The following is a 23272-nucleotide window of genomic DNA, read 5'->3' on the forward strand; positions in this document are numbered from 1 at the left end:
TCCCAGAAGTGAGATTGATAGATCATATAGTAATTCTATTTTTAGTTTTTCAAGGCACCTCCATATTATTCTCCATAGTGGCTATACCTATTTACGTTCCCTCCAACAGTGTTCAAGTTTTCCTTTTTCTCCAAATCTTTGACAGCTCTTGTTATCTTTAATTTATAATAACCATTCTAACAGATGTGAGGTGATGATATCTCATTGTGATGTTGATTTGCATTTCCCTAATGATTAAGGATGTTCAACATTTTTTCATAAATCTGTTCGCCATTTGTATGTCTTCTTTTGATAACTATTCAAATCCTTTGCCCATTTTCGATTGGATCATTTGCTTTCTTGATATTGAGTTATTTGAGTTTGTGAATATTCTTAAAAGCTCCTGTTTTAAAACCAAAGTTATCCCATACATTTTCTAGTGTTGCCTTAACCTGAAGGATACAAACACAGGCAAGGTGGATAACAGTGTAGGAATGAGCTGCCTTTGATGCGTGTTGTGAGCATGCTGAAAGGATTGGGCCTCAGGAAGGATCAGCATGGAGCTAGAAGACACAAATATAGTTGCTAGGGCTGTTCTCCTGTTTCCAAGGACCACAGGCCAGCCCCTTAGCACAAGCAGGAGAGCTCCTATAGAAGGCATTCTTCCAAGCCCATCTGTTCTCCTTCAGTTGGATAAGGATGTAGGCAGAGGTGTCACTTTGTGACTTTACCAGTCCCCGTCTTATGTGCAAAAGGGAGAACCATGTTGATCCTTTTTTTTTCTATTTTTAAAGCATATTTAAGCTATTCCACCACTGTTTTAAAAATACTTATTCTGTTAAACAATCCTTTCAGAAAAAATTTGGATATTCCCCTTCTAAAGTGCACTTGATTGGCCACAGTTTGGGAGCACACCTGGCTGGGGAAGCTGGGTCAAGGATACCAGGCCTTGGAAGAATAACTGGTAAGCATGCCCTGAAGTTGGGCCTTGAGTGTGTTTAAATATTGTTTACACACAGTATCAAGTATCTGAACACCAAGTAATACTGCAGAAGAAAATGTAAGATACTACAAAATGTGATTCTGATGAAATAAAACGTGAACATGTTTTCAAAGCAGAAAAGTGCAGATTCGCTTCAAGGGGGTTCATTGCAGCATTGTCTGTGGTGACAAAGTAAGAGAAACTATGTGATCCCTCACCCACAATTGAATGGTTGAAGGAATTATAACACATTCCATCCTTTGGGAGTTCATACCAGTAATGCAAAGAATGAGGTTTACGTAGAGGTAGAGAGTAGAATGGTGGTTATGAGAGGCTGGGAAGGAAAGAAGAGAGGGGAGGCTAAAGAGAAGTTGGTTAATGGGCACAAAAATCCATAGCTAGAAGGAGTACGTTCTAGTATATGATACAGAAATTACAGTTAACAATAATTTATTACATGTTTCAAAATAGCTAGAAGGACTGTAATGTTCCCAACACAAAGAAAAGATGAATGATTGTGGCGATGGATGTCCCAATTACCCTGACTTGATCATTGCACATTATATACATGTCTCAAAATACCACATGTGCCCCCAAAATATGGACAACTATTATATATCAATTTTTAAAAGTTATTTTTAAAAAAGAATGAGTTTGAGTCCCACTGATTGTCCTGGACGTTCCCGACACACCTGGACTGCAGCTTACTCAGTTGTTACCATTTTTAATATTATCCCTGGATATACCGTTAAGTCTAAAAATAAGTTGCAGAGTAAAGTATATGGCATGAATTGGGTTTGGGGGTATAATAATTAATCGTGTCTGCTCCCCACATTCTGTTTTCCAAACCAATTGTGTGAGATGGATGAAGGTCAAAACATCAGCTCCTTTACCGACAGGCGGGGCTGGCCTCTCCCTCTGCATCCCCCACCAACAGCCAGTAAGCAAGCCCCACGTCTCCTTCATCTGCCTTTTCCTTGTCCATCCCCTGGTCATTGTCCTGGCTCAGCCCCTCATCTCTTGCCTGCATTTTGGCCTTGGCCCCCTCTGGTGCCCTAGCCTAGTCTTCTACAAGTACTGCCAGGCTTATCTTTCCAGGTGCAGGCCATGCCATTCCACTGCTCCAAATCTCTCAGGATGTCTCCTTGCCTAAAGCCTCTTAGCTTGTCACGTAAACTTGTCATGTTTCATCACAGTTTTTCATGCTCTGTGCCTTTGCACGTGCTGTTGTCCCTCTTGCTGAGCATTCACTGTCCATTTGTCAAGATTCATCTCAAATGTTTCCTCCTCAGGCAGGAATTAATTCTCTATGCTTCTCATACCCTTTGACATGTGCCTCTTTTGTATTTGAAAACACAAATATTATATCACATGGTCTTATAATTATGGATGAGCCTGTTATTTTTAACAGAACACCTCCCTTACTGCATTGACTCCAGGCTTGGCCACAGAAGCATATTTTCTCTTTGTTAAACTGCTGTGCTCTGTGTGCGTGTGTGTGTATATGCTCTCTCTCTCACACACACAAACACACACATACATGCACACTTTAAATTCAAATCTCAATTTAGAGCACAGTTTTTAAACAAAATATCTAGGAAGTCCAAATTGGGATTAAAGTATTCTGTCTCTGCAATCTGTTGATATAACAGGCTTATTTCTGCTATAAGTCATCTCTCTTCTAGCTCTCTGCTCCTAAATCCTCCTCACTCACCTCCACCACCACCACCACCACCACCATTCTTATTTAGAATAATAAAAACTGAACTTTTTCACTGAAGTCATTATGTGACCCTTTGTGGTCAATTTTCAAGGCCAGAAAAAAAGAAGAGATGAGTTCCTCTTTTGAAGATGGAACCTCATGGGGCCTCACAGCCTCACGCAGGCTGTGAGATGACGAGGCCTGAGTGAAGCAGAACACATAACTGCATTTACAATTCATACTGGGTTATGATCAATTCAAAGAGATTTTGTTTTTATTAAGTTTTTTCAAAAATTTCCCATCAGGTGAATTATCCTTCTGGGTAAATAGAAAACAGGTTTTTAAAGGCTTTCTGAATGTCCAAAGAATTAATATCATGTGGATGTTGTAATCTATATTCCTCTGAGAAACTAGTTTTTGGGCAATCATGTTCCTAGAGTAATAGAAGAACTGAGACCTCACAAACAGATTTTAGCTATATAATAAACCAGTTAAAAACAAAATTAATATGATAAACATATTAAGGACATAAGTTTTTATGTCTTTGGTATTTATGTATAAGTGGTAAGTAGTTGTCATAATAACTATAGTTAGGGGGTTACTCAGCTGATTCTGCTTTTATTTATTTGTATTTATAAACAGTATCAACGCTTTTCTTATTTCAGGAAAAATTACTCTCATTTTGCTGACACACACATACCAAGATACACATACATACTACACACTCAGATCCTAAACGATTAGTTCTCACTCATGTAGTAAGAGGTCATGTCTCTCTCCCTAAGGTTAATTAATAGGTTGAAACTAATAGTTCTCTTCCCTTCTGTAGACTTTTCTCCTGAGATATCCTAGAACAACAAATTCAATGTTCCCTCTTCCCTACATCTTGGAAAGACTTTTTTTTTTTTTTTTTTTAAATCTGATTGCCTTGTCCTCCAATCAATAAGATCTGAGGTATACCTATCTTGGGATGTTTCTCTCTAGGAATCCTGACTTTATTAGAAAGTTGTGTGTAATCACACTAGTAAAATAAAAATTCTTCCAAGAGTTGAGGATTAATTGTGAGATAAATACGTTTTCCTCTTTCTTTGTTAAGCATGAATGGTTCATTCATATGCATGTTGCGTTACTTCATTGATCTCTTTGTCTAATTTTCTTTCCACCTGTGCTCTGAGTTCCACCCCCTTTGTGGACTTAAGTGATTTGTTCACTTTTTCTCAGGTTTTGTCAACAGAAGCGCTGTGCTGAAACGCACCCCTTCCTTCCTGGCCTCCCATTTCCTTCTAAATGATGCCCTAGCCTGTTGCATTCCTCTAGATCCAAGCTCCACAAAGTTGGAAGTGGAATGATTGCATTTCCTTAGGGTTCATTCGCTCCTTGACCCACTGCTACCTAGCTTCTTTCCCCAAAACCACTACTACCAGATCACTAGTGGCTTTCTATGGAACTCTACCAGACCTTCTTACTCTGTGTTTTACTTGACCCCTCTGCAGAATTTGTCCCAGTGGACCCCTCCCGCCTTGCTGAAGTGCTCCCTCCTCTTAGCTTCTATGATTCCGCATCTTCTTGGTTGTCTTTGTTTTTTCGACTCCCTCTCTCCAGGCTACTTCATGAGTTTCGTTTCTTTTGCCTTTGCCTATATGTTCATGTTCTTCAAGGTTCCATTCTAGGCCCCCTCTTCTCTTGTTTTTCTATAATCACTCCTTTAGTGATTATATTAGTCAGAAAAAAACACAAAAACACAAATCCTGTGACAAGCTAAGTGTGCTGAGCACACACCCCAGAGCTGTGACACAGACATTCCTTCCTTGCTGATGCCACATTCCCAGAGAGGTCAATGGCAATGCAACGCTGCATCCTCCCCACTCCAGGATCCAGCCTCTATATCACAACAAAGGGATTCTGCTAAAATATAAATCTGATCATAAATCTCCCCTGCTTGCAAGCTTGCAACAGCTTCCTATTGATGACCACGTCATGTCCAAACTCCTTGACATGGCTCAGCTGACATCTGGCTCCTGCTAGCAACACTAACTTCATCTTCCACCAAATCCTAGAACTCTACACACCAGCCTTAGCAAACTAGTTACAGTTTCCCAAACACGATGCTCTTTCATCTGGAGGCCACGTACTTCTCTGTCCTCCCTTGGGTTGCTGGCCACCTTACCTTTGCCCTGGTCAATTCTTCTGGTCCTTCAGATCTCTACTAGTGTTTCTTCTCTTTTTCTTTTTCTTTTTCTTTTTTTGAGACGGAGTCTTGCTCTGTCACCCACGCTAGAGTGCAGTGGCACAATCTTGGCTCACTGCAACTTCCACCTCCCGGATTCAAGCGATTGTCCTGCCTCAGCCTCCCAAATAGCTGGGGTTACACGTGCCCACCACCATGCCTGGCTAAATTTTGTACTTTTAGTAGAGACGGGTTTCACCATCTTGGCCAGGCTGGTGTCGAACTCCTGACCTCGTGATCCACCCGCCTCAGCCTCCGAAGGTGCTAGGATTACAGGTGTGAGCCACCGCGCCCGGCCGTGTTTCTTATCCCTTGCAGAAGCATGTCCTAGTTCCACAAGACTGGGTTATATGTGGCTTCTCTGTGCTTGGATAACACTTATGATCACCACTGCCTCTGCACAGAGGACACTGATTGGGGTGCCTTTCCCACCAAATGGAAAATCCCTTGAGGACAAAGCAAGGTCTTATTCCTCATATCTGAATGCTAAACCTAGTTCCTGGCACATACTAGGTGCTTGACAAATAATTGTCAAATACAGAAATTATTGAATATGTGAAAGATCATAACGTTTTAAAGACTTCCAGCTATCTTGCCCTTATTACGAATGTTCAAATGTTACGAAACATTTGAACATGACGCAATGGGATGAGAGTCTGGACACCTGGCCTCTTATTCCAGTTTGCGTCTAACATGTGATAACCTTGTCCAGTCACTTCACTTCCCTAGGCTTCGGGCTTTTCATTTGTATTACTATTAATGAAAAGTAGAACTAAGTGAGCCATAGCTCAAGACAAGGATTCTGTTATGTTAATTGTGTTGCTTTGTAGATTCATCTTTACACATTGAAAAGTGGTTGTGTTTTTAATTTAATTTGATTTTTTGTCTACAGATGTTGCTTTTCAAGAACCTTTGTAATTCATAACCGTATTGTATATATGGTATTCCATATACAGACCCTAGAATAGCCACTGTGATTTTTTTAGTTTGTTAGCTGTTTTGGCATTGTCTCAACATAGCATTACTTATCTGTAGATACTTGACATTGCAATATATAGAGACCCTACATTTATAGATTTAGGTTATATATCTGTACTTTTTCCTGAGTGATCTTTGATTGATAGAAATAATGTAGGAAAGGACACATGCTTCCAAAGTAACAACAATATTAATGTGCACTTCCATAGAACATGTCTTTGTTGTGCTTTCTCTAGGGTTGGACCCAGCTGGGCCATTTTTCCACAACACTCCAAAGGAAGTCAGGCTAGACCCCTCGGATGCCAACTTTGTTGATGTTATTCATACAAATGCAGCTCGCATCCTCTTTGAGCTTGGTAAGTTTTAACAGAATCAGAAACTTCACTGAAGCATAGAGGAGATTTTTAGAGGCATTTACCCTGTTTTTATTTATTTCAGGTGTTGGAACCATTGATGCTTGTGGTCATCTTGACTTTTACCCAAATGGAGGGAAGCACATGCCAGGATGTGAAGACTTAATTACACCTTTACTGAAATTTAACTTCAATGCTTATAAAAAAGGTAAATACTTTCTAAACTATGAATGCTGCTGATATGTATTCACTGAGCTCTCTCCTTAGATGAGATCCACATACTTTTGTGTATAATATACATACAAAATGTATTTTCTCTCAAAACACAGTTGCATATAAGAAGCTCTCCCACCAGTTGTAAGATCCTCAAGATCGGGTACTGTGTCTTAGTTAACTTTGTATCCCTGATGCCTTATCAATGTCTAGCATATTGCAGTCACTCAATATAAACAAGGAAGGTGTGTTATTCACTCAGCAAATATGTATTGAGTGCTTACTATGTGCTAGGCATTATTCTAGGAACAGAAAATATGGAAATGAGTACAATAGACAAAGGTCCCTCCCTGATGGAGTTAATTTTCTAACTTGTTAGGAAACCAATAAATAGTATAAGAGCTAAGGGGACAAAATAGAGCATGGAAGGGGAATATGATGTGTTGGTGACAGTGAAGGTAAAGTAGAAGAAGAAAATTGTTGACAGGATGGTAAGGGAGTCCTTACTGGAAAGATGACCTAAAGGAGTTAGCCTTATAGACGCCAAGGGGAGAAGCGTTCCAGGCCAACAGCGGGAAGCAAGTGTAAGGACTGAAAACAGGAGTCAGCCTGGTAGGTTCATGACAGTGAGGAGCCTGTTGTGGCTGAAACTAGGTAAAAGGAGAGAAGTAGGGCATAAAGTTAGAGAGGGAACCAGGCAGAGGGCAATAACACAGGACTTTGTGGATGGTAGAAAAGACTTCAGCTTTCACTCAAATGAGATAGGAGCCATGAGTGGGTTTTGAGCAGAGAAGAGACGTGGTTTGAGTTACTTGTAAAAGAATCACTCTGGATGCTGTAATTACAAATTAAACAAGTAGTATTTAACTTTGTATAGTAGTTTCCAATAATGATAATTACAATATCTATATGGCATCAAGTTAAAAGGCACCAAAAGATTATTATTTGGGAAATTTGTTCTTCCCTGTCTCTACATTTCATCATATAAATAATGAAATATATTACCCATAATATATAATAATAATAAATGTATAATAATATATATAATATAATTATTATATATAATAATATATGTATATAATATATGAAATATATTACCCATAATATATAATAATATATATTGTATAATATATATTATATATTATTATATATAATAAATAATATATATTGTATAATATATATTATATATTATTATATATAATAAATAATATATATTATATATTATATATAATAAATAATATATATTATATATTATATATAATAAATAATATATATTATATATTATATATAATAAATAATATATATTATATATAATAATATCTGTATATAATATTTGAAATATATTACCCATAATATATAATAATAATAATATATACATATGATAACGGATACCTGGATGATTCTGAATATCTCACAGCCCAATCCCCTGTAGTCAAGGTATCAAGGGGTTGAAATTACTTGCTCTTTCATTTGGCTGTTGTAGAGGAAAGATACACAGATCACAGTATTGAGTGTAACTCAGGTATCTACTTCACTAGAAATAAATTACAAAGGTTTAATATTTGCTCTGAAAGAGCAAATGTGATCAGAAGTATACATTTGTAATGACTATATTTTAAAAACCCACACAACTGTCTAATCTACAGGTGCAACAAATAAGAATTAAAGCCAACTTCACCTAGTTCAGATAAGCAAAATTCATACAAAAAAGGCATATTATAAAATTGATTTCCCTCATTATTTTCTATATTATGACTATGAATCCTTTCTATTAGGACAAAATGTAGATCAGAAGACTTCATTACATAATTAATTGTTATACACAGATCATATGAAATTTTATAAAAGATTAATTCAACTAAAATATACATTTATCATAAGCTATCAGTTTGAGACATTTTAAGATTTCCTATAACTTTATTGGAGTAAAAGAACATTTATCATTCATGTTAAACCTTTGGATGAGTTTTAAGACTTCAAGATGTTCTATTTTACTTAAATTTATTACTAAGAAACCGTTACTTTTAAAATTAATAGTTTGCTATATTCTAACGAACCATCTTGTCTAAATCACAATTAATTGTGAATATAAATCTATACATATAAAGAGACCTAATGTAAGAGAAGTCTTTGTTTAATAAAAATGGATGATGCCAATTATTAATCTGTGCTGACGATATTACATTATTTCTGAAACTATGCTGTCTCAGTTCTCTATTGTGTAACAAACCACAGTGAACAATTACAAGAAAAATTCTGTTATTGCCCAGCGTTCTGAGGGTCAGAATTCAGGCAGAGTTCTGCTGAGATTCTGCTTCGTGTGGTGTTGGCTGGAGTAACTCAGGTGACTGCATCCAGTTGGGGGCTGAGCTGGGCTAAGCTGGATGAGGAGGTCTGAGATGACCCTTCGTGTCAGGAACCCTGGGACTTGTTGTCCTCTGTCAGGTGGTCTGTCATCCTTCAGGACCTCTCTCCCCAGACAGGTAGCCTGGATTGCATAATATTGCAACTGGGTTCCAAGACAGTAAGAGTGGATGCTGGAAGGTCTTTTAAGGCCTTAGAACTTAACCAATGTCAGTTTCTCCACAGAAATGATCTTGGTTCTTTGCTGCTGGGCAAAGCAAGTTAAAAGATCAGCCTGTAATGGGGCACGGGTATGAAAACATGGCCTCCATGTTGAGAGAAGGAATGGTTACATAATACTGCAAATGGGTGAGGACCTAGGAAGGAGTCATTTGCTGGAAGCAATTATTACATAATAATTATACTGCATCTGCTAAAACTAAAATCTAGTTTCTCAAAGATTGGCTAAGCTGTGTAGGTCATTGAAAGAATAGTCCATGCCATTAAGTAAAAATATTGTTGTGTAAAATAAAAGAAAGCATAAATGGCTGGGCACACTGGCTCACACCTGTAATCTCAGCACTTTGAGAGGCTGAGGCAGGAGGATCACTTGAGACTTGAGGCCGGAAGTTCAAGACCAGCCTGGGCACAAGATAGTGAGGCTGCATCTCTAAAATAAAAAAAAAAAAAAGAAGCAGAAAGAAAAGAAAGAATAAATGACTAGAATGTTATGAAAATTTTGGAATGTGCAGATGTATTTAGATCTTATTATTATTCCAATAATCCTAACTATTGATGGCAATAATGTCATGCTTGATAACGACAAAACCAATTCATCTTCAGCATTCTTTATAAAACCCCCCACCTGTTACACCTTTAACCCAGCACTGGTTAACAGTGCTGACTGTTTTGTGGTTGAATAGGTGGGAGTTCAGTTATTCTTGCAGAAACAGAGAGGCAGAGTCTTAACTGGTCTACAGTGGAGATACTACATGCACAGGGATATTGTGTCAGAGGTCCTAGTGATACAGGATTTTTTCCATGCTGCTTCACCAGCCAGAGACCTCCACAGCCTGCAGTGCCTCTGCTTGAGTGTCACTTGCACCTGCTGGGCTCACCACCGGACTTATCTCACCCACTTGGCCTGGCAGCCTGTGCTCAGCTCACTCTGCTGACCTGGATCTCACACCTGCCAAGGGTGAGCCAGGCACGCCCACTGCTGTGGTAGGGCAGGTGGCTTCAGGCCAGTACAGGCACTGGTTCCACACGAGGCTGTGGCTGGACCAGGCATACTGCAAGCAGCTTCCACCTTGGGCACCAGCTTCTGAACGAGGGAAAGGTGGTGGTGCCAAAAAAACTCGGAGATGGCAGGAACCACGGAGCCCCAAAGGGGGTGTTACATACAGCATGTTACAGCTCTGGCTTAGGGAGCCTTGCGGTCTAAGACCCCAGGAAACATTACAGCTCGTTTGTGTTACAGCTCATTTGTTCCCACCCTCTGCACAGTTCAGCGAATAGGGGTGGGTCTCACATTGTTTGATCCCATTGCTGTACTCCAGACCACAGCTCTTGGGCTGTCCCAGCCCCGCTGCACCTTCCTGATGTGTGGGGTGGGATGGCTACAGTGTTTCAGCAGCTCCTTTGGCACCTGCCGTTTGGTGGGTCTCAGGTTCTTGTCCACATCCAGGAAGAATGAGGTTGCACAGACAACTGAAGAGTGAGCAAGGTGGAGAAGAGTTTTATCGAGTGACAAAACAGCTCTTGGATGAGAGGGGAACCCAAAGTGGGTAGCCCCTACCTGAAGGCAGGTAGTTCCCACCCAAAGGCAGGTAGTCCCCAGAGTGTGGCTTAGTCTGGGCTTTTTATAGGCTCAGAATGAGGGAGGTGTTGGCTGTAGGTAGTCTTGGAAAAAGCAACATTCGATTGGTTAAAAAACCTTGTTCAGGCCAGGCGCAGTGGCTCACGCCTGTAATCCCAGCACTTTGGGAGGCCTAGGTGGGCGGATCACAAGGTCAGGAGATCTAGACCATCCTGGCTAACACGGTGAAACCCCGTCTCTACTAAAAATACAAAAAATTAGCCAGCATGGTGGTGGGCGCCTGTAGTCCCAGCTACTCGGGAGGCTGAGGCAGGAGAATGGCGTGAACCCCAGAGGTGGAGCTTGCAGTGAGCTGAGATTGCACCACTGCACTCCAGCCTGGGCGACAGAGCCAGACTCCATCTAAAAAAACAAACAAACAAACAGACAAACAAAAACCTTGTTCGGAACGAACCAAAAACATTGTTCAGGAAAGACCAGGCAAACAGGAATAGAAGTTCTCACTCTGGTCAGGGACTTTACCTGGAACTGGCAGCTTCGTTTTCAGGCTTCACACTGTTTTTGGCTTAAAGGTTGGGTTTCACTGAGGACACACCCCTATCTGCTAGGAAATTGTCTGCCTCCTGCCACTGTCACTAGGAAGTGAATCAGTATATTTGTGTCAAAGCACAAAGTCATCCACATTTGCTTTTGCTTATTTCCACTTCTTGAATGTCCCTTTTGAGTCACATAATTCTTTGGTACAAATAAAATTATATGTAACTTTGATAAATGTACAATATCCAAGCCTAGACAAAAGGTCTGGCCTTCCCAACTCAAGAAGACTGCCACTTACAGTTACTGTTTCTAAGAAATGGTTTATGCTACCAGTTATCAGTTAATTGCTGTCAGTTAATTGGGAATTGTTTTCACAGAAATGGCTTCCTTCTTTGACTGTAACCATGCCCGAAGTTATCAATTTTATGCTGAAAGCATTCTTAATCCTGATGCATTTATTGCTTATCCTTGTAGATCCTACACATCTTTTAAAGCAGTAAGTAAATCATCTTACTTGGAATTTAATTATAAAGTAATTTTTTGAAACACAATCATCTTGCTAAACATTAGGGCTTTGTGTAGGTAGCAAAAAAAAATGCACCTGCCATTTTGGGAAATAATGGATTGTTTCTGTGCTGAGTACTGAACAGTAGCTGGGATTGCTGGAGGGTTGAAATAACTCAACCAACTATTTGTATTCTGGTTGTTTCAGCTCTTTTGAAAATTATGTACAATTTTGCTTTTTTGGCCATTTGTTATGCAGTAATTAGATGCTACTGTGTAACAGGCATAAGTCTAGGGCAAAAATATTTCTGCATATATATTTTAAATGTCATCTTCAAAGATGCCCTAAGAAGGCTGAACCAATCAATAGCTACAACCAAACATATTACTATTTACTTGGAACATGAAAATTATTTTATTAAAATTTAATTATTTATACAGAGCAGAACTAAAGCACAGATAGCTCACAGGAGCTCTACACAGATCAATATGTGACAAACTACCAAATCTGATTTTACTTGAGTAAAAGAAAGAAAATCTATTTTGTAGTGGGAAGTGGGAAAGATCTTCATTCTTGTGCTTTAGAGACCTAATCCCCTGTTTTATCACGGTAGAAAATGTGGGCTATTCAGCTGAAGTTTATGGTAAGTAATAGTACTTCGTGAATAAGTGCTGTGTTGTGACATGAAGAAGCATGTCCCTCATGCTACAGAGCTTGGCAGATGGACGGGTTTAGGCCATCCTCTCAGTTTCCTGCCATTCTCAGAAAGCTTGACAGCCGAACATTAGCATTTCCCAACATATCCTCCTTGTCCCCAACCTCTCTCTTCTTCCTGCCTCGGCTGCTACTCTGAGCACCCACGGGATCTTGGCATTTACTTCTAGGAGAAGCAGGCCCTTGGAGTCATTGTATATTTGGAAATAAAAGTTAATCTGCCAAATTGGAGAACTCTTAGAAGCTAGCTCATGCCACATGGATGCTACTTGTGGTTACAAACTATTAGAATGAATCAATTTCCTTGACATATTTTATTGTACTGTACCCAAATAGTCAAACAATCAAAGTAAGTCAGAACCAGCTGTGGCATGCACCTGTAGTCCCAGCTACTTGGGAGGTTGATGCAGGAGATCTCTTAAGCCCAGAAATTTGAGGCTACAATGTGCTATGATCATGCCTCTGAATAACAACTGCATTCCAGACTGGGTGACAAATTGAGACCCCATCTTGAAAAGTAAATAAATAAATAAATAGGATGTTACTGTAGTCCTAGCCTAAATGTCCATGGTTTATTAAATTAAAAGTTCAATGCCTAAAATAGCAAATACTCAAGGACTGCTATCCATGTTTTTAAAATGTTCACATTTCATTCCTTTTCCTTTAGATTTTTAAAACATACAAATAAAATTAAAGAAGCAAAGGACCTTATATTCCCTTCAATCCTTCCCCTAAGGCAGAGTTGAATTTGATATGTATCAAATAAATGCTATCATGTTATGTTTCTGGATTTGCTGTTTTCATTAACTATTATAAATATAAAATTTGAAATTTACATTGATGTAGATAGATCTAATATATTTATTTTATAGGAATCAGCCATAATTTATTGATTCGTCCTCCTACTAATGTGAGTTTTTATTGTTTCCAGTTTTTGTTATTAAAAGCAATGTCGGCCGGGCCCGGTGGCTTACGCCTGTAATCCCAGCACTTTGGGAGGCCGAGGAGGGCGGATCACGAGGTCAGGAGATCAAGACCATCCTGGCTAACACGGTGAAACCCTGTCTCTACTAAAAATACAAAAAATTAGCCAGGCGTGGTGGCGGGCGCCTGTAGTCCTAGCTATTCGGGAGGCTGAGGCAGGAGAATGGCGTGAACCAGGGAGGCAGAGCTTGCAGTGAGCCGAGATCGGACCACTGCACTCCAGCCTGGGCGAGAGAGCGAGACTCCGTCTCACAAAAAAAAAGCAATGTCTACCAACTCTGCCATCTTTGTATGTCTCCTTATGTACTTGAGTGGAATTCCTTCATGGCATACAATAGAAGTGAAATTATCAAAGCATACATGCATTTCCTTCTTTATTAGACATTACCAAATCACTGTTTAAAATGTCTATCGATTGCTAAAGAAAACTAAAAATGAAGGCCGCAATTTAGATATAACCCAAGGCCACCCATGACCACATAGCCAAAACCAAGTCATCCTGATTTCCCAGAAACACTAGCTCTAATCATAAATGAAACAGAAAAACGTAAGCTTTACCTCCTTGTCAGTGTGATTCAGGGAAATTAAACCAATCAGCTGTAGACAACTCAACATAAATATCTCTACTTGCCCTAGAGAAGAATGTTAATGCACAATAGCCAATCACAAAAAAAGGTCAAAATACTTCCGCCTTTATAAACTATCTTGTGACTTCTGTAAGCGGGGGCTTCTTACCATTTTCAGTTTGAAGTCTCCCAGCTCAAGGACTGTTCTTTTGTGTGCACAGCAAATTTTCAAAAATTAAAAAATTTGATCTGATTATATTTTTGACATTTTAAAAATTATATTCCAGGCTGGGAATGCAGTGAAGAACAATACAGCTTTCCATCAGAAGCGAATGAGAATTCCCCTATTACACGTATTCAGTGTTGCCAATTGCTTTAATGTTTGCAAATCTGCTGAATATGAAATTTTACCTTGTTTTAATTAACATATGCTTGACAACTAGTAAGACTGAACATCTTGCATAGTTATTGACTATCTGAGTTTCCTCTTCCATGGATTGTCTATTCATGTCATCTACCCATTTTTCTAATAGGGAGTTTCTCTTTTTCCCTCAGTTGGTTTTGTTTTGTTTTTGAAAACAGACATGGTGGCCTGTTGGGCACTTTTAAAATGCATATCCTTTATTTAGATCCTGGAGATTTATTATTATTTAATAATATATAGCGAGTTTATTGAAGGGCAACGTTTCTAATTACATAAGTAACCACCTCTCATTTTCTATCATCAGGGAAATTGCTTCTTTTGTCCCCAAGAAGGTTGCCCAACAATGGGTCATTTTGCTGATAGATTTCACCTCAAAAATATGAAGACTAATGGATCATATTATTTTTTAAACACAGGGTCTCTTTCCCCATTTGCCCGTAAGTATTATAGCTAAGTTTTATTGTAATGCTTTAAGGTAATTATCTTTAAAAATTCAACAGTTTTTATTGAGTGTCTACTAAATAACTGGGCATTGGGCCAGACTGGGAATTCGGTGAAGAACAACACAGTGAGGTCTTTAACTGAGTTCAGGCTAATGGGAAAGACAGCAAGTAAAATCTCAGTTCCAATCCTGAGTAATAAACTTTCTCTTAGGAAACATTCAAGATATGTGCAGAGCATAAAGGTCAGAGAGCCTTTCGAGGAAAAGAGATTTCTAAGCTGACTCCTGAAGGATGAGTAAGAGGGAGAAGGGAAGTATTCTAGGCAGGAGTGACCACATCTGTAAACGCCTGGAAGTCAGAGAGAGCAGAAACTGAAAGAAGGCCCTGCTGGGATTGTAGAGACCGGGAGGACAGCGATAGGAGATGAAGTGGGAGAGACAAATCAGGTCAGATCATGAGGGAAGGGCCTTGTGTCCCAAGTGGAGAGGTTGGGCTTTGTCTGTGGGTGAATGGAAAGCCGTTGAAGGGTATTAAGAATTACCAGATTATTTTTATTTTTAGAAAAATCACTTTAGTTTCTGCATGGATTAGAAGGCCACAAGATGGAAGCAGGGTGCCTGTTAGACAATTATTGCCACAATTCAGGCAAAAAAAATAGAAGTAGAGAGGTTGCAAAGATAGTTAGAAGATAGAAGCAAAATGGACCTAGGTGAATAGATTTAAAAATGCAGAAAAGCAAAGAGTCAAGGACAATTATGGCTGTGGATGATCTGTCATTCTCTGAGCTTGTCGACACAGGAAGAAAGGCTAGTTTGGAGCAAGATGATGGGCTAGTTTCTCACATGTTACGTTGGAGCCGCGTTTAGGGTTTGAGAGTGTGTGTGCACCATGAGGCAGGTAGAGATACAGATCTCAGCCTCTGGAAATGGACGTGTTCTACAGATAGAGAGTGGGGAGTCACTCAGACTGTAGTCAGTGTGGTGAAAGTGGATGATGTCATTACCCAAGAAGAATGTGCCAAATGAGAAGGAAAGAGAGCAAAGAAAGAGGCCCATGCAAAGGAGACTGAAGAATGGGCAGAGAGAAGGAAGACCAGCAAAGGTTATCGTTAAAAGAGCCAAGGAAAGAAAGTTGAGGAGGAAGAGAAGAGGCATACACCACAGCAAATATATATATATATATATATATATATTTTTTTTTTTTTTTTATACAGAGTCTCACTCTGTCGCCCAGGCTGGAGTGCAATGGTGCAATCTTGCCTCACTGCAAGCTCCACCTCCCGGGTTCACGCCATTCTCCTGCCTCAGCCTCCTGAGTAGCTGGGATTACGGGCACCCGCCACCATGCTTGACTAATTTTTTGTACTTTTAGTAGAGACGGGGCTTCACCGTGTTAGCCAGGATGGTCTCGATCTCCTGACCTCGTGATCTGCCAGCCTCAGACTCCCAAAGTGCTGGGATTACAGGCGTGAGCCCCCGCGCCCGGCCCACACCAAATATTTTTATGACGTCTAAAAATGGAAGTCTTGTGTCTTCTTTTTCCTATTTCCTTCGTATTGTGGTCAAATGAGACAGGGCCCCATAGAGGCTCATTGAATGAAGAAACAATTCAACCCTTAGTGAGCCTGGCTGGGGTGGTTTCAGTGCAGAGATAGCAGGGGGAGCCAGATTCCAGTAGAATGGGCTGAGAAGAGAAAGAAAATTCTTTGGCAATGACTAACTCATGAATTAAAATTCCTCTCTGGTAGGTTTCTTTCCCCTTTCAATTATTTTCAAATAATCATATGAAGAATTGCATTTTTTTCAGTTTGTTATTAAGCATACAGTAATTTCAGAATTCAGAATAAAAGATCTGTTTAGCTCTAGATGTAAAAAGTCACATTTGGCCATTTGCAAGGGAATGATCTACTGACAGATGCTATATTGAACTGTGTCTATGTGTACTGGGCATTCTTAACACATATCCCTGCAGAAGAAGAATGACTCACTTTGCCTCTAAATGATTATAAAAGCATACATCTGCTTGCCCAACTGGTTTCCTGGATTTTTCTGGATTAATTGTCACACTATGGCAAATAAAAACTTGGCTATAGAAAGTATACATGCTATATAGATGCCACACAATACAAAGGAAATAGACAAAAGAAGACACAAGATTTCCATTTTTAACAGTCATTAAAAATGCCTGGAAAAATAAAGAATTTTCTTTTAAAAATATTATTAAACTATTTATTCTGGAAAATTAAAATGTGACCCATAATGTGTATTTTTAAATGTAGTTTTTCACCAAATTCACTGAAACTAAAGTTGTATTTTTGCATGAATATGTGCAGCACTGTTCAAATACAACCCTGAAAATTGTATTTCCATTAAAGGATCCAGGAAGTCATACTTCCCATGTGTTTTTAACTGGTTACTCTCCCTTTCTTTCTTGTTTCCTTATATCTAGGTTGGAGGCACAAATTGTCTGTTAAACTCAGTGGAAGCGAAGTCACTCAAGGGACTGTCTTTCTTCGTGTAGGCGGGGCAATTGGGAAAACTGGGGAGTTTGCCATTGTCAGGTAGGCAGAGTGAGAAACTGACGCTTTGCACAGTGCTGGGGGCTCAGTAACACTCAGTAAGACTAGCTCAGTAAGCTGTTTAGTCTTCTCTTTTCGTGTAATTCCACAGGCTACCATGTTATCTTTGATTTTTTTTTTTACTTCATGTTTTCCAAATATAAAGTAGAAATCATAATATGTATTTTCTCTACAGTTCCAACTAGAAACAGATAATGTTAGGAAATGATAACGTGAAAATACAGATCTAGATAATAGAGCAAGTGGAAAAAAACTGACAATATTCAAGGTATATTTTTAATCCCATTCACTTAATATTATACAAATATAACCATATATTTTTATTTGTGTCAGTAACAAATAAGACATTTATATAAATTGCTAAATTTCTAATAAGCTATCTAAGCATTACCCACAGATACAGGACATGTGTTAGAATAGTCAGAGGTTAAAAATAATCCAGTTCAGATGTTCATTTTGTATCTTTTGCTAAAGCCTCCTTTTATCTTGAAATTTTCTTAATATTTTATTTGCTCAGCCTTAGCATTTTTGTATTATGTTCATGTCCATTATTTTATTCTGTAATTTATGTCAGAATTAACATTATACCTACTAATTAGATGCAACCTTTTCTGCAAACAGATGAATGTATTAGGTGTTTTATCTCTGTGATTTCCATCGTCCTCAAACACTGGGCACAGGCACGAAAAGCAGAGATTTTGTGGTTATTTTGTCAGTTGAGAGATGCATCCGTTTTATCACTGGCAGAGTTTCTGCAGGTCATCTTGCCTTGGTCCAACTGCCTGTAAATATAAGCTCAGTGAGTGATGATCTGGATCCTGGTTGGTGCACAGGCTCCAGCCCACCCTTCTTCTAACCATGTCTCCCACCATTTGGCTTTGTTCCACCTTCAGTTCAGCGAGGCTACACGTTTGCACTACCCAGTACTGAATAGATCCTACCCTTACCTTTCTTCAGGACTTCACCCATGCTGTTTCTTTGCTGCAGATACTTTTTCCTGTCTGCTCTTTTGTTTCTACCTGTTCTTCATGGATCCATCAAGCCTCCCTCTGAGAGCAGTTCAGCATAATCATGTGCATGTGGTTTTGAGGCTCACAGGACGCTGGGTAAAGCTGTGTGATTTGTGCCCTGCACAGAGGCATCTAACCTGGGGCAGCTGGTGATGAATATGCAGTTTCTGCCTCTTTTAAGATTTGTGAGAGCGTTTCCACATCTCTGTTCTTTTGATAACGGCCGAAGAAGCTGTTTGTAATGCTGTTGCATAGTTACCCAATCCTCTTTTAAGAATAAGTAAGCATTGAAGGTTCACAGCAGATTTGTCATCTTGAAATGAAGTCAGCTAGCTAAATTTGTATGCTGGTCTAGTTCTATTCTTCAAACAAGTTTTCTAAATCCAGCTTCTCCATGCTCATGGATAGGAAGAATCAATATCATTAAAATGGCAATATCAATAACATGAAAAGACAGATCTAGATAATTGAGCAAGTGGAAAATAAATGATGGTATATAAGGTATATTTTTAATCCCATCCATTTAATACTATACAAACATAAGCATATATTTTTATTTGTGCAACTCATAAATAAATAAGACCATTATATAAATTGCTAAATTTCTTTTTCTTTCTTTCTTTTTTTATTTTTTTGAGATGGAGTCTCACTCTGTCACCCAGGCTGGAGTGTAGTGGCGTGATCTCACCTCACTGCAACCTCCCCTTCCTGGGTTCAAGTGATTATCCTGTCTCAGCCTCCTGGGTAACTGGGATTACAGGTGCCCACCACCATGCCTGACTAATTTTTGTATTTTTAGTAGAGACGGGGTTCACCATGTTTCCCAGGCTGATCTCGAACTCCTAGCCTCAAGTGATCCACCCACCTCGGCCTCCTAAAATACTGGTATTACAGGCCTGAGCCACTATACCTGGCCAAATTGCTAAATTTCTAATAGGCTATCTACTGCCCAAAGCAATTTATAGATTCAATGCTATCTATATTAAACTACCATTGAGTTTCTTCACAGAACTAGATAAAACTATTTTAAAATTCATATGGAACCAAAAAAAAAAAAAAAAAAAAAAGATCCCAAATAGCCAAGGCAATCCTAAGCAAAAAGAACAAAGCTGGAGGCATCATGCTACCCAACTTCAAACTACACTACAGGGATACAGTAACCAAAACAGCATGGTACTGCTACAAAAACAGACACATAGACCAATGGAATAGAATAGAGAATCCAGAAATAAGGCTGCATACCTATAGCTGTCTGATCTTTGACAAACCTGTCAAAAACAAGCAATGGGGAAAGAATCAGCTACTCAATAAATGGTGCTGGGATACCTGGCTAGCCATATGCCGAAGACTGAAACTGGACCTCTTGCTTACACCATATATTACAAGAATTAACTCAAGATAGATTAAAGACTTAAATGTAAAACCCAGAACTATAAAAACCCTGGAAGACAACTTAGGTAATACCACTCAGGACATAGGCACAGGCAAAGATTTCATGATGAAGATGCCAAAAGCAATTGCAACTAAAGCAAAAATTAACAAATGGGATCTAATTAAACTAAAGAGCTTCTGCACAGCAAAAGAAACTATCAACAGAGTGAACAGACAACCTACAGAATGGGAGAAAACTTTGGCAACCTATCCATCTGATAAATGTCTAATATCCCACATCTGTAAGGAACTTAAATAAATTTACAAGGCAAAAACAAACAACTACATTTTACCAAGTGCACAAAGGACATCAACAGACACTTTTCAAAAGAAGACATATGCATGGCCATCAAGCATATGAAAAAAAGCTCAACATCACTAATCATTAGAGAAATGCAAATCAAAACTACAATAAGATACCATCTCACACCAGTCAGAATGGCTATTATTAAAAGTCAAAAAATAACATGCTGGTGAGGTTTTGGAGAAAAAGCAACACTTATACATTGCTGGTTGGAATGTAAATTTGTTCAACCATTGTGGAAGGCCTGAAAGACCTAAAGACAGAAATATCATTTGACGCAGCAATCGCATTACTGATTATATATCCAAAGGAATAGAAATTGTTCTATTGTAAAGACACATGCATGCATATGTTCATGTAGCACTATTCACAATAGCAAAGACATGGAATAAACCCATATGCCCATCAATGACAGACTGGATAAAGAAAATGTGGTACCTATATACCATGGAATACTATGCAGCCATAAAAAAGAGTGAGATCATGTCCTTTGCAGGAACATGGATTGAGCTGGAGGCCATTATCCTTAGCAAACTAATGCAGGAACAGGAAACCAAATACTGAATGTTCTCACTTATAAGTGGGGGCTAAATGATGAGAACACATGGACACACAGAAGGAAACACACACACCAGGACCTATCAGTGGGTGGAGGGTGGGAGGAGGGAGAGGATCAGGAAAAATAACTAATGGGCACTAGGCTTAATACCTGGGTGATGAAGTAATCTGTACAACAGACCCCCATGACTCATGTTTACCTATGTACCTGCACATGTACCCCTGACCTTAAGTGTTTAAAAAAAATGTCCAGCTTCACCATAGGTTATATCTTAGCTAATTGGGCTTCTAGTGACATAAAGGGCTGCAATGTGTGGGCACTGAGTGAAGATAGTTCTTGGAATAACAGAAAGATTACCCTTAAGAACTTGGAAGAACAGTTTCCTCTGGTAATTAAATCAATTAATTCTACTAGTAATTTAATAAGACAGACCCTAGGAATAGCAATATTCATTTGTTAATTCATTCAGCAAATATGTAGGTGCCTGCACTGTGCCAGGAACTGTTCTAATTGCTGGGGATGCAGACACAGGTCCTTCTTTCACAGAGCTTATATTTGCAGTTTGAGTAGACAAATGATACATTAACAGAAGAATAGTTATAAGTTATGAAGAAATAAGGAAAGGTGATACAGTATGGAGCAACATGGGGACAAATTTAGATTGGATTGTAGCTTAATCATTTACTAACTATAGTTTATGTTACCAACACGACAAAAAAAGGGGCTATTTCATCAGAAGGAGAATATTAGCAATAGCCATAGGAAATGGGAGTCAGGAAGCTCTTATGGGTAAGAGATGTTGGTTTGGGTGCCACGACCAATCTGGGTCACAGTGGAGAATTTTTGCAGATGGGGAAGAAACATATCATTGGTTTCACTTTGGCTTGGATGGAACATACCTTATACCTCGAGATACGGCACTTCTCTCTGCTCTATTGCCATGATCAACAAAATGTCTTTTGATCACTAGTTTGGTTACCCAATTCCTTTTATGTGCTTAAAGAAGGTACCAGAAAAAGGGCATGGGAGCGTTCTGGTTAATCAAAGGGAGGCATTTCCACACTGTGAATTGGTGAACAGGCTCCTGGTTTGTAGATAAGTCTTGTGTAAATTTAGTCCACTATTGAGAGTTTCTTGATTTCCTGGTGTCCGTGTAATCTGGTTTCTGATACTACAAAGCCAAGACCAGATCTTTCACTATGGAGAAATCACAATAATGCCTCTCTAGGTATTCTCTCAAAATCACCTAGCCAAGCTTTCCATTTACTTCACCCTTCTTTCGAACTTCAGAACCATGCTATTCTGAGATGCTGATCAATACACATGCAAAGAATAAATCTCCTACAAGCAAATGCTAGCAAATACAAGTTTCTCTTCCATAGTGCATACACAGATGTGTTTTCTTTCATTCAGTGCTGTGAATACCCAGTGCAAACTTACGAGTCTTATTTTTGTTTACAGTGGAAAACTTGAGCCAGGCATGACTTACACAAAATTAATCGATGCAGATGTTAACATTGGAAACATTACAAGTGTTCAGTTCATCTGGAAAAAACATTTGTTTGAAGATTCTCAGAATAAGCTGGGAGCAGAAATGGTGATAAATACATCTGGGAAATATGGATATAAGTAAGTATTTCTTTTTCCTTTTCATTTTCATAGTTTACATTTTATAAATGGTGTTTAAACCCATAGATAATTTGAAATGTGCAAGTAGTATAAAAATTTATAGACTTTGAAATTTTGCAATTAAAGAAAGGGAAAATTTAAGAAACCAATGCTATATTTGCAGAAGTGTTAGAAAATAAGAATTACTCATTAAATCGGGGAATCTACCAATGTCTTTTTCTTCCCTGGCATCAGGTTAAAATTCCTTTTTTTTTCCTTAAAAACTTTCAGATCTACCTTCTGTAGCCAAGACATTATGGGACCTAACATTCTCCAGAACATGAAACCATGCTAATTTCAGATACAGTCTTGATGGATTTCTTTAGTAGGAGCAATGAAGAAAAATGTCTCCTTCCACCTGGCATCCAGACCAAATTTGACCCTTGTAAATGACTCTGTCTGGCTATACCCAGGGTCTAGCCCCCTTCCTCCAAAAGTCCCTGCCACAGGAGAATTACTCCTCTCCCTGGGTCTTGAAGGCTCTATGGTGAATTTGTACTTAGCCTCAAGCCAGCATTTCATTTGTAAAGCACTTGGGTAACCCTTTGTTCTTGCAATAACAATATTATAATATTTAAATGTGTCCATTGTGTTTCTTTTTTCTTTATGTTGCTTCGATTTCTTCCAAGGCAGTTGTCCTTAGCCAGCGAAAGGGAGAAATTTCATATTTTCATTTGCTCTGTTTTCTATCACTAGGCTCAGTGTTTAGCCTATAGGTCTGTGCTATAAATATCCTTGGAAGGAAACGATGACAGATACTCTGCAGAGGGTTTCTTGATTCTCCTTGGTGCCTCGCTGCCAGCTGAACCTTCAGAAGGACCCGTGGGTGTACATAAATAAATCTGTGCTGTGGCAGAAAGCAGAGAAGCATGTGTGATGACTCTCCCATTTTGCAAGGAAGGGATGGAAGATTGCTGGGGAGAAGGAGGAAAGCGGGTTCAGGGACATTTGGC

General features: G+C 39.0%; 1 protein-coding gene across 1 annotated transcript in view; it reads left to right on the plus strand.

Moving 5' to 3' along the window:
• Positions 1-22895, plus strand: part of PNLIPRP3 (pancreatic lipase related protein 3) — a 51531-nt gene extending 28636 nt beyond the window's left edge. Inside the window, exons 5-12 of the mRNA XM_002821169.4 lie at positions 835-943; positions 6105-6224; positions 6307-6429; positions 11511-11629; positions 14631-14763; positions 17218-17329; positions 22113-22280; positions 22551-22895. Of these exons, the coding sequence (XP_002821215.3) occupies positions 835-943; positions 6105-6224; positions 6307-6429; positions 11511-11629; positions 14631-14763; positions 17218-17329; positions 22113-22280; positions 22551-22614 (948 nt within the window). The 3' untranslated portion in view covers positions 22615-22895. The remainder of the gene's footprint in view (positions 1-834; positions 944-6104; positions 6225-6306; positions 6430-11510; positions 11630-14630; positions 14764-17217; positions 17330-22112; positions 22281-22550) is intronic.
• Positions 22896-23272: the final 377 nt, after the last annotated feature.

Source organism: Pongo abelii, chromosome 8, assembly GCF_028885655.2.
Source record: "Pongo abelii isolate AG06213 chromosome 8, NHGRI_mPonAbe1-v2.0_pri, whole genome shotgun sequence".
In the NCBI taxonomy this organism is placed as follows: Eukaryota; Metazoa; Chordata; class Mammalia; order Primates; family Hominidae; genus Pongo; species Pongo abelii.